Below are 12,886 nucleotides of genomic sequence, written 5' to 3' on the forward strand. Positions count from 1 at the left end.
ACATTTTAAAACGATGTTAGATCGATATATGTCGTCCGGAAGGCCAACTTGCCGAGCACAGATCGATGTAGTAAATCGATACATCGATGTAGTTGATGAATCGTTACACCCCAATATATGTACATACACACACACACACACACACACACACACACACATATATATATTCCATATATATATTCATGACTATACTGTAATAATATATACATATGCATATGCTCAATATACAACACCTGTCAGAGGTTTGTAATAATCAATATTTTATTTTTGTTTTAGAACTGCATTTATTGCATTTGCTGCATTTATTTAATCAAAAATACCAAACAGTATTATTGTGAAATATTACAATTTAAAACAACTGTTTTCTATTTGCATATACTTCATACTCAGCATATTAGAATGATTTCTGAAGGATCATGTGACACTGAAGACTGGAGTAATGAGGCTGAAAAAAATCAGCTTTGATCACAGGAATAAATGACATTTTAAAAGATAATACAATAGAATAAAGTTCTTTTAAATTGTAATAATATTTCACAGTGTTACTGTAAATCTGCTGACATCTGTGTTCACGTACTTCGTAAGGTGTGTTTCTAAGGCATATTCTTACTTGTGGCCAAATTATGGAACTTTTAAGAAGTTGAGTTTGCATTTAAGGGCCAGATGTGCACTTTGTGTTTATGTTGTGTGTTCAAGAGACATCAAAATTATTATCTGCTGTATCCGCTCTAGTATAGGATTCATATTTTTAGTTTTTAAATATTAAGAGTCAGATCTGTTCGCCTGCAGTCGCGGAGGACAAACATCTATGTTGTGTTCATTTCCATGTTCAGTTTTCATGTTGGACAGGATTCTCGTAGTAGTGATTTTGTATTTGTATGTATTTCTACTGTATCAGTTTTAGTAGTATTTTATTTTTGCAGAGTTTAATGTGTCCATCTTTCGGTCCTTATCTTTTAACATTTCAGAAACTGACATCTTAAATTATGAAATTAAAGGGATACTTCACCGATTAGCATTAAGCTTTGTATCAGTAGAAACCCGGTAGTATCTTCGAATGACCATGCTTCCCTCCCTCATGTCCCCCTGAGACGAGAGATTTCTGTATTGTGTGTCTGGAAAAAAAACTCTGACGACACAAAAATCGTCATTTATCGTCATCTGAGGCTTTTTTGTCCAGAGGCGAGAGACTCCAGCCAGTAGGAGGAGCTCGTCCCGCATGTCTTCAACCCGCCCATAGGGGGATCTCACGATAAAACGCCGTCTTTTCAGTTTCGAGTCACTAGTAGCCTAGTTGTATCATTTCTTCCGATACTGCCCTCTGTAACCGGTAGGCGTGGCTTGGGAGTGTCCTCGTATGGCAGCGAAGCAAGTGCATTCTGGGAGTTGTTGTCTTTCATCCACATGAGCCAAAAATACATTTTCTGGCTTTTCTCAGTCTAGAAGGCACCAACTTCTACAATAATTTCACATTTCTACTACATAAATGCAATTTAAATACACATTCATCTTTCCAGCGGTGAAATATCTCTTTAAATTTCATACTCTTAATACTCGCCATTGGCTGTGTTCATAATAGAGTACTTGCGTACTGCACACTATGTGCCATATACGAAACACTATTATTGGTTACGCAACAGTAATGCTGCTTTGCTTATTGCTATTTTAATTTTGCAAGTTATCCCACATAAATGAGGTTATTTTGTCAAAAACAAAGTTGATTGCGGTTCATTTATCACTTTTTAATTGAAAGTATGGGATTGCAGTGTCTTTTTCAGTTTACTCTGCTGTATACTGTATTTTTTGGCAAAGTTTTGTGTGCACAGTATATATAATGCATACTGCTATTCTGAACATAGCCAATCTATAAGGAACTATTGAGTGTTTGAGCACTGTGTGCGTTATGGGATCATAATTAAGTGAACTCATTCCTGTTCTAGCGTACTTGAGGTCTGACTTTATGCACTAACTAGTATAAGGTAGAATTGTGCTTAATATTGGGAGATTGTCTGAATATTAGAAAAATTATGTACTATGCTTGCACAAGCCATTTGGGCTACATGAGTGAATGGAAAACTGGAAAAGCACATCCTTTGGGAACAATGAAGTCAATCTGTATCGTCTGGACCCGCTGTTCACAGGTTGATCTCCTGAGAGACTTTTACCGATTAATGTGCCCTTCTTTGTCTGCTTTTGAAACCCTCTGGACATTAGGTACATAAATAATGAACACAAGACATTCATAAAAGATTATCAAATCAAATCAAATGCATCGTTCCACTTGTGTACATGTTTACTTTAATAAAATACACTTCAAATAACAATACAGTCAAGACCATGCGTAACTGATTTAATTGTAGAATTAAATAAATTAGGGAAAAGATGAATCAATAAACGAGACTGAAGGTGCATGAAGGGTTAAAGTGCATCTAGCTGCTGCATGCTACAGAGACGCCAAGACGAGTACACACTGCTGCAGAAAACACGGTCTGAAACGAGCTTGATCTGGATATACTTTGCAGTGAACATGAAGGTGATTTTTATGGCAAGCCGTTTTAGCTTAAATTGTACCCAGTGTTACTCGGCGTAATTGCATTATTACTAGTAGCAATTACAATTAGAGAGCTCTACAATTCAATTATTACTAGTAGCAATTACAATTAGAGAGCTCTACAATTCAATTATTACTAGTAGCAATTACAATTAGAGAGATCTACAATTCAATTATTACTAGTAGCAATTACAATTACAGAGCTCTCTAATTGAATTTTTACTAGGAAAAACAAACAAATTAAAGATATGTATAATTGCAGAGCTAATTGAATTAAAGAGCTCTGCAATTGCATTCTTAATAGTAACAACTGAATTAGAGAGCTCTCTAATTGGAATTGTTCCTAGTAATAATTCAATTGTAGAGCTCCGTAATTAAAAATGAATGGAAGTCAATGGAGACATATGACTAGTAAAAATTCATTAGAAGAGCTCTCTAATTGTAATTGTTACTAGTAAGAATTTAAATAGAGAGCTTTGTAATTGTAATTGTTACTAGTAATAATTGAATTGTAGAGCTCTCTAATTTAATTCTTACTAGTAAAAATGCAATTACGACGAGTAACGCTGGGTACAATTTAAGCTAAAACGGCTTGCCATAGATTTTAGACACGGTATGGTCAGTTGTTTTGATTACATTTTTTGAAAATGATTCCAAAAGAAGCCGAAGTGGAACTCGCAGCACGATAGTAGTGTCAGTTAAGCGATGCATTTGACGGAATGCGCAGTAGAGGGGCGTTCACATTGATCTGCAGCGAATAAGTGTCCGGAAGTGTTTCATTTTTAAAGGCGTTTGAGACGACTGCTTGAGTGTTTGTTTAACAAGTGGAGCAGCAACAGCCAGTGAAGCTCAGGGGATCTTGCATCTAATGTAGTCGGATGCATGAAGCGCTGTTAATGTGAACACCCACGTTTTTTTGGGCCTTGTCCTAGACTCTTGTGCAACTAGCAAAATACCTCTCAAATCTATCAATCTATACAAAATCAGGTCATAAATAAATTTAGAAAAGCTCAATCATTTACTGTCGGATTTTCTCTCCGGCTGGAAATCTTAACAGTAGGTCCCTTTCATTCACGAGCTATGAATTCATTAAAGTTGTTTTATTCATGTGTGTCTCTCGTCCCTCTACACAGGCCAGGTCATATTAATGCCCCCTACTGGTCTGTTCAAGTGGGCGTTATCTGTGGCGGGAGACGGTGAGAGGATGAAATGAAGGGTACGGAGAGAGGAGAGGATGTGTGTGCAGACACGCGTCTACTGGTTCTTCTTGTCATCAGGTGGGGAGTAGGGTGGGGGTTTGTCCTTCAGAAAAGAAGAAAAAAAAAACAGTATCCTCAAATTATTACCCAGGTTAATATTTTCTTTGCTTTGATGCAACTCTACACTCTGGACTTGAGCAACAGGTTGAACCTGGTTATAACGTATATGGACGTTGAACTTTGTTATATATGAACTTGGTTAACAGGTTGGACCTGGTTATATATGAACGGTTGACAGGATAGACTTGGTTAACAGATTTAACCTAGCTATATATGGACTTTTAACACATTTAACTTGGTTACATATGAACTTTATTATATATGAACTTGGTTGGACCTGTTATATGTGGACTTTGTTTACAGGATAGACTTGGTTGAACCTAGTTATATATGGGCATATGAACTTCATTAACAGGTTGGACCTGGTTAAAGTCCTCCTGGGAAGTTCGTACGTACGAGGTGGGAAGTCGTGTTTGCGACAGCAGGTGCGTTCAAGTCACTTTCGTCGGAGTAAGATGGCGGAGTACTTTCTCTTTATTAATTACACAAAAATACAGTAAGGTTCTTAAACTCTTGTTCTAGAAAATGAAGAACAAAGAAATGTGCATTAGGTGTACTTTGTTTTTTTATGTTTTTAATTAATTTATGAAGCCAATGCCAACTTTATCCGCCATGTTTCTCAGTGACGCCCTCAACTTGTAAAGATCGGGGCTTAGAGAAAATCCCGAGCTCCCCACTGGTATTTACGACATTGTGGTGGCGTTCACTATTCACCTCGTAAATACGATCTATACGAGATGACTTGAACGCACCAATTTATGACTGTTAACATGATAGACTTGGTTAACAGATACCTAGTTATATAGGAACTTTAACACATTTAACTTGGTGCATATGAACTTTACTAACAGGTTGAATAACCGGTTGGACCTGGCTATAAATGGATTGTTAAAATCCCCCTGCGGTGAAAATCAAGCTTTTAATGTTGTTTATATGTCTATGTGATGTTTTAATGTGCTTTAAGACAATCCATGTGTACATTTTATTAAAAAATAAGTATTTTCTCCTTAAAACTGCAGTGAACCAAAGAGATCATATCAACGTGTGATCGTCAACCAGTGGATCTCTGAGCTGAGTGAGTGAGTGGAGGCGGGGCTCATTTACATATTCATAGAACCACGTATACTAAATGAGTGAAGGGTGTCGAGTTACATTCAAGATATTTTAAGGCATGAAGATTTTTTTTCAAGGAGAAAACTTTTAAATATGTCGTTTTGGTGATCAAAGATGAGTTTTAATGGATACGATTATTGACTACAAGGGGATTTTAACAGGATAGACTTGGTAAACTGGTTGGACCTAACACAATTAACTTGGTTATATGAACTGTTAACAAGTAACAGGTTAGCGAACTCACCTCTGGCAGGTAGACCCGCATCGGAGCATAAGTAGTCGCAGTGGAACTCGCTGCAGCTTCAGCTGCCTTTGCCTCCGCTAGAACAATAATTACAGTCATTTTAATGGGAGCAAAAATTAATTAGGAATCAATTAACAATAAGTCAGTCAAACAGTAGTGACATCTTAAAACAGCTCGTCTGTAACTGGTGGAGTTATAGCTCATACCTGCAGGGGTTCTGGGCAGGTCTGGGTCGAGAGGAGCTTGGTCCACTGGAGCTGTATATGGGGGAGGAGGCATGTAGGCCGCGGGTCCATCAAACCAGGAGCCACCTACAGAACACAAGTGTACAGCAGAGAGTTTCAATGCACTATTTAGCAGTGTATCCGCATGAAAAGATAAGTTGTGTCATTACCTGGAGGTGGAGGTCCAGGAAAGACATATCCAGGAGGAGCGGGTCCGGAATAAATGCCATTAGCAGGAGGAGGTGGAGGGTAAGCGTACGCCCCGTTCGCCATGTAAGGACAGCCGAAATTTCCGGTCACTGGTTGCCCTCTGGATGCTGACATGAATGAGAGAGGTAATGCTTCCACATCACATCAACAGTTTGATGCTAAAAAGAGTGTCTTTTTAAATCAAATTATATTTTAAAACTGTTAAAATGTCCAAAACAAACGTACCCTGTGCTGCCACCTGTAGCATGTACTGTCCAAACTCAATCGCTCCTCCAGCAGAAAAGATCAACTTGAAGGTTGCAGAACCTTCCCAGCCACCTGGAACAGCGACGGAAACACACTTTTAGGGTTGGATATCGAGAACTGGCTCCAAATCTCCAAGAACTGTGGATTCGATAAGACACACGTATGGCAAGCCGTTTTAGCTTAAATTGTACCCAGTGTTACTCGTCGTAATTGCATTTTTACTAGTAAGGATTAAATTAGAGAGCTCTCTAATTCAATTCTTACTAGTAACAATTCCAATTAATATGTAATATATAATAATTTAATTAAATTACAGAGCTCTGCAATTATACATATCTTTAATGCGTTTTTTTACTAGTAACAATTCAATTGTAGAGCTCCGTAATTAAAAATGAATGGAAGTCAATGGAGACATATGACTAGTAAAAATTAATTTGTAGAGCTCTCTAATTAGAATTTTTACTAGTAAAAATGCAATTACGACGAGTAACGCTGGGTACATTTTAAGCTAAAACGGCTTGCCATACACACGCATTTCGATTCCTCTTATCGATTCATTTCTGTGCATTTTAATCTGACTTTAAACCATTCAGGCGCAAGAAGACCTGCACGCTGTTTTCTGTTCTGCACACACATCCAGAGAGAAAACTGCCTCTCATATGTTGTGGCAGATTCAAAGTCTTTCTTGGCTCAGGTCTCAAAGAAGTTTCTCAGAGTCGAGGTTCCAGGTCAGAAGAATTAACTTTATTGTACAAACAATAAAGGAGAAGCCGGCTGGCCATCCGGACATCTGAAGTTACAGTATCCAGCACCCATTTTTTATACCTTTTTCATATCATCAAGTCTCCAATGGATACCCTCAAATCTATCTTTTCCCCTCTGTCACACCTGGTGACCTTGACACAATTAGACATGTCTTCTCTATTGGTCAAACATCCCAAAACCTTACATAATGGTGTTCTGTTTCATACTGTATTTTGACACTTTACATTTCTTATGCATACTAGGTATTTTTCCATTCTCTCATCCTTTTCGGACCTATTTTTTCATGCTTGTCATTTTCATTGCATCATACTTAGACATGAATCAAGGGAAAATTCTCCAACATATACTGTTCCTGAAGTTCTCATAAGCATCTTTTTACACTTGAACGGACAAATACTCACAAAAATATTTCAAAATATCCTCGTAAACACAGTCAGTTATGTCTTAAGTGAACGTAAACCGTTGACAAATAAATCACGTGTAACAGTATATTGGATCCGTGCAGCTCTTAAAGTGACAGCAGCCTAATATTCCTGCTGCCGTCTCTATAATAACGTTAATCAAACAACAAAAGACAGAGAAAATTCACTCTTCTGTAACTATATTTGTAATGCATTTTTTTTATATAAAGTGCAGTTATTTTACATTTGATTACAGTTTCTGTACCTGACAATCTTAAAACATTTATTTCAATCGCATATTTGTTCAGTTGTTATTATTTGTGCGATTGCTCATTTTTTAATTTGTTCTTTTTTTAATTACTGAGTGTTTACTTGTTTTTAATAATGCTTGAAATTTATATTAGTTAGGCTAGCTGTTTTTACTATGGTATTTTTAAACCACTGGCAAAAGTTCATTGTGTAAGTGTTTTTAGCCAGTTGATTTTTGTTCATAGTATTCAGCTACAATTAAATATTTTGCAATAAGACTAAGATTTAAATTTTTATTTTTACCTTATTGGAATCGAAATTAGGAATTGATAAGCAGAATCAGAATCGTTAAAGGTCCCGTATTATGCCCCTTTTCACAAGATGTAAAATAAGTCTCTGATGTCCCCAGAGTGTGTATGTGAAGTTTCAGCTCAAAATACCCAACAGATCATTTTTTACAGCATGTTTACATTTTTTTGGGGCTCAGAAAAACGTTCTGTTCTGTTTTAGTGTGTGCCCTTTAAATGCAAATAAGCTGCTGTTGGACGACCCAGGGGGCGGAGCTTCACGAGCTCGCGCTCAGTCTATCAGGACAATTATAGGTGACAATCCGTTATACATTTGAAGATTGTAGGCTGTAGGCTATCTTGAAGATTTTTGCATTGTATCTTCTGTTATAAAGACGAAAATTGACATTTCGTTAATTAAAAAAAAAAATAAGAACACAATGTAAAAAATAAATATTGTTCTGTTAGATGTGTTTTGACTAGGCTACTTGTTTAATTTAACTTGTTTAATACTTTGTTTAATTATATCTCTAGGTAATGAAGATAGCCTATTAACAAAAAATAAATCTTATAGTATATTATATATATAAAAAAAACTTAGTAGGCTACTGCCAGTAGCGGCAGTGTAATTAGCATCGGCTACAAACAAACGTGCTACTTCTAGCGATCTTAAACGTCAGGACCTCTACGTGTCAAATAGCATGCATCCACTTCTTTGTCAGACAGTCATCGCTTGGAAAAGCATTAAAACTCAAATATGGTTGTCAGTCACTGATTATTATTTGTGCAATGAGGGATGCTACAGTGACACCACGATGTTGCTTCAGCCATTGTTGTTTCGACCGGAAGTCGCTTTACACAACAAACGCTGAACCGGATGTGCGTTCTAACTTCCGTGAAAAAGGCCTATTTCATCTCACGAAATGATGATAATATCAGAAACTCTCAGTAACGGTGTTCATTTCGAGTCGGACAATAATGCCTACAGAGTCAGAGTGCTGTATAGAGATGAAACAGGTATAGTTTAGTAGTTTAATTACGGTTATTATAATAGGGTGACCATATTCCAGGACATGTCCGGCCGGGGTTTCGAGATCGCCCAAAATATCCGGGATACGGCTTTTGCTTTATCGTCGCCATTCATTTTGTTTACATGCACACCTTTTGATTCAGTAGGACTGAATTAATTCCGATTGGTGAATCTGAATGTAGTGTTTACATGAACGCTAAACAAGTGATCGGTTGATGTGCGTTTTAGCATTGCTAAGAAAATTCCTGTGTTTTCGTCTCGATCGGGATCTGTGTGAAGCAGAATGCATGACCTGCAAAGCTGGCACGTACGTGTCAGTGTCAAATAATGTAATAATGTAAACATAATGAATGGTAGAAAGCAAAAGCCGAATCCCGGGCATTTTGGGCGATCTCGAAATCGTGGCCAAACATGTCCTGGTTAAACAGGACGTATGGTCACCCTATATTATAACGTATTTGTCATCTGCTTGTATGTATCCATTATTTATTAATAGCCTACAAGTCTGCTGTTTCAGACCAGGTCCGAATGATGATCAAACATATACTGATGAGTTTAATAAAGTTTATTGTACATCACACAAAAGATGAAGCGTCAGTTTTACTTCAGAAAATCACAGTAAGAGCTGAGTAAACACAGTAAGTTATAAGAAGTGCGCAAGTACGAATTTCGGTAGAGTTGAGGGAGCATTCCTGTGGGCGGAGGTTAGTCACAAAACGGTTCTAGTGACGTCATTAAAGAAGGAAGTACCGTATTTTCCGGACTATAAGTCGCACTTTTTTTCATAGTTTGGCTGGCCCTGCGACTTATATTCAGGTGCGACTTATATATCAAAATTAATTCAGACTGAGATGAACCAAGATAAAACATTACCGTCTACAGCCGCGAGAGGGCGCTCTAGTTGGCGGAGTTATTCAGAAGCGACACCATATGAAGAAAATTTAATGGATTCAGTGATGTGGAATGAGATCGCGGGAGCTTGTTGAACTTGTTTACTGGTAACTTGCTTGTTGGACTCCCTGGCTTATGTTAATTTAGCCTATTCAGCCTCCCAGGTATATGTTCTTTATGCTATTGTGTAGCTGAATAACTGTTAATGTGTTGCGTTAACACACCGGACACCTACTCAGCCTGTTGTTCTGTGTGCTACTGTGTAGTTAAATAACTTGCCTTTCCAGATTAAATGTATGTTCTTGGTCTTGGATTTTGTGAAATAAATTTCTAAATAAATGCGACTTATACTCCAGTGCGACTTATATATGTTTTTTTCCTCTTCATGACGCATTTTTTGACTGATGCGACTTATACTCCGGAGCGACTTATAGTCCGGAAAATACGGTAGAGGGATGTAGTCCAAACGGGCCGTTCGCTGTAGGCGACTTCTGTTAAATAAAATATCTCGCTTGGCATTGAACTTTGAGCTTTATAATTTTACAGATATTATTTATACTCTAACAACAACATTACACACTAACTAAAGTTTGAAACATGGGATCACGAAGAACGGGATCTTTAAAATTCAAACAATACCCAACCCTACACACTTTTAGTGTACTTGTATGCCGTAGTCTTTGCCACGAGTACACAACTTTAGATTACCTGAAACCAGGACTCTTCGTGTGCTTTCTTCAGATTATCCAAATGAAAACTCAAGAAGAGTCTTGATTCTGATCTGACGACTCTTTTTTTGAAGACGCCGACCGATGGCAACAGACACATTTTGTCGGATCAGTGTGTTACCTCTGTTGGCTACGGTTGGAGCTTGTTTTCTCCGATTGAATATCTGAGAAGTGACTTGCTGTAATCTGGTGACTTTCACTATGCCACATTTATTTATTTCGTTTCAGTTTTGGGCCGTGATTGAGTTCATTCCCTCACTGCTCACAGCAGCAGTGTTATATTTAGGTCCGGTGTTCTTACCTCCAGGCTCGGCGCTGATTGTGCCCTTGACGTAGTTTGCGCCAAGTACTGGCTGTTTGACCTCACAGCCCTTTATAAGATAAAAGGGCATCATGAAAGACTGAAGAGGGTCCTTCCCTTTAGTCAAGAAGATCACCTAAAGACCCAACCACATGAGCAGTTACAATAGTGATCATAATGCGGAGAACTGAGGTTATTTACAAAGACCAAATATCAAAACTGTATGTATCAGATGCATCCTACAGCCAATCACAAGACCGTAAAGGCCAATCAACTCTACAATGGATTGCTCAGGTTTGGGGTTTACCATATTTGTTTAAAGATTATGTACTTTTTTTTTTTTCTTTTTTTTTAAGTAACATGATGATCTAAACTGTTTTTCTTGCATCACCTACCCTGTAAGGTGTCAGGTAGATGCTTCCCTTCTTGCTTTTTCTGAAGGGTTCTGGCAAGTGCTCTGCGTCACTGAACACCAGCTCCACATTCTCATATGACATCAAGACACTGTAGGAAAACACATTCGGTTTAATACAGTCAGCACTTTCTGTGCCAACATGATCAAAGCCAGCTTTGCCATCGTTATACACTGTAAAAAGGATTTTTCAAAGTTGTAAATAAAACAAGTAGATTGAGTACATTTTACAATAAAACACTGTTTCAGTCTTTACTATTTCACGCTTAATTCAATGTGTTTCACGTTTCTTTGTAATTATTTGTGAAATGTTCCGAGTGAAATTTAATCAGTCCTACACCTAGTTGTTTTTTAACCACCTTCAGGGTTCTGCTAAAACTTGATTGAAGGTTTTTAGGATTGAATGACTTTTGTTTATAGTTTTCAAGAATACCAGCATCAAACAAAGGACATTTGTCTCTAGTGTTAAAATAGTTAACTATAAATAACAATACATATATAACAATTACCTTTTAAAAATATACATTAATATAATTTTTATTATAAATAATAAAAGTAATAATAATAATATAGTGGAAGTAATTTAGGAAATACAGTTTAAGATTTATTTAAGTGTAACGAAGACGGTTATTTTAAGAGTAATGAAGAAATAACGTAATGTAGAGGAAATTAAAATAAATGAAAAAGACCATATCAGACGCGGTGTCAAATATATTTGTGTACTTGTATACTATTTTGGAAATGTTAAGAGATATGATGTCATTCCTGGAGTTAGCTATAATCTCATTGTGAAACAGTGTAAGAGCATGTCATTTCTTTTAGAAGAAGGATAAGAAGATTATTGTTGAACTAGCGCGACTACACACAGCACTTGTTCACAACAGAAATACTAATCGTACTATGGCGAGGGCTTAGCTCATTAATATTAATTACGTAACGCCTGGCTGTGATTGGCTGAAAGACAAGAGGGGGCTTGACTCAATTAATATTCATAGCTCAGATTTCGCCATAGTATGATTTTGAAAGCTGCGCAAGATCCATGTTTTATATAGATAGCAACTTATCTGACTGAATATGGATTTAATTTTTATTGTTTAAACATAATATTGCATATAATAAGTACATAAACCGCAGACAATCTGATTACATTGCAAATTGAATAGAATGGGTGTGATCTAACGGTTCACGCGATGTTATCCAACACATGACACTGTGTAGACTGTACTAGTCATATTAGTATGCAATGCATACAAGAACACATAACATAGAATAATCAGTTCAATAGGTCATTTTGGACAAATCCGTGAAATAGAACAGCACCAGAAAAAATAATAACGCAATAACAATCACTGAGTCTGAATCCGCGACAATACCTTTCGCTGTTGTTGATGATAACTCCTCCAGATTCAGAATGATTGTTGTTAAGGGCCATGTTTGATTTCTGTTAGCGTAAAATTGACGTTCTACATTCTACGAGCGGAGCTCAATGATCCACCTGCACTTCCGCCATAGGCCACGCCCCCGGTGACGTCATCATCGGCTTTAGTTTGAGACGTTTCCCGAACCTTCTCAAATAAACAGTTTGTTTTAATCTGATAGATAGATAGATAGATAGATAGATAGATAGATAGATAGATAGATAGATAGATAGATAGATAGATAGATAGATAGACTCGTCAAATATCAGATCCTGTTTGGAGGGGAAAAAAACATTAATTTTAATTATAAGAGATTCATCACTAGGTTTAATTTGTAAAATGACCCAAACTCAATGCTTGGGTAAAACGTAAATAACCACGTAAAATATCGGGGCAATATTAATATGTCTATATAGGCCAAACATTATTATTTAAAACATCATTCATCGTCATTGCTTTCTTAATAAATAATTAATGATTTTCACGCAGCACCCCTC

The 12,886-nt window shown here is 37.0% G+C and overlaps 1 protein-coding gene across 1 annotated transcript; it reads right to left on the reverse strand.

Moving 5' to 3' along the window:
- Nucleotides 1-2,275: 2,275 nt before the first annotated feature.
- Nucleotides 2,276-12,520, reverse strand: wbp2 (WW domain binding protein 2). Its single transcript, XM_084134945.1, has 8 exons — nucleotides 12,345-12,520; nucleotides 10,955-11,063; nucleotides 10,560-10,695; nucleotides 5,887-5,979; nucleotides 5,622-5,768; nucleotides 5,434-5,538; nucleotides 5,228-5,304; nucleotides 2,276-3,853 (listed from the first exon to the last, which is right to left on the reverse strand). The coding sequence occupies exons 1-8, from the start codon at nucleotides 12,401-12,403 to the stop codon at nucleotides 3,806-3,808; spliced, it is 774 nt and encodes a 257-aa protein (XP_083991071.1). The 5' UTR covers nucleotides 12,404-12,520; the 3' UTR covers nucleotides 2,276-3,805.
- Between the last annotated feature and the right edge of the window lie 366 nt (nucleotides 12,521-12,886).

Source organism: Abramis brama (genome assembly GCF_963993115.1).
Source record: "Abramis brama genome assembly, chromosome: 14".
Taxonomy (NCBI): domain Eukaryota; kingdom Metazoa; phylum Chordata; class Actinopteri; order Cypriniformes; family Leuciscidae; genus Abramis; species Abramis brama.

What these genes read in the sequence shown, in the direction of transcription:
- wbp2 (XM_084134945.1), bottom strand. Translation starts at nt 12,403, where the DNA reads ATGGCCCTTAACAACAATCATTCTGAATCTGGAGGAGTTATCATCAAC. An exon ending in TCTACCTGACACCTTACAGG is followed by an intron (nt 10,696 to 10,954) that starts GTAGGTGATGCA and finishes TTGGGTCTTTAG; the next exon opens with GTGATCTTCTTGACTAAAGG. An exon ending in TCCTGGACCTCCACCTCCAG is followed by an intron (nt 5,539 to 5,621) that starts GTAATGACACAA and finishes TGTGTTCTGTAG; the next exon opens with GTGGCTCCTGGTTTGATGGA.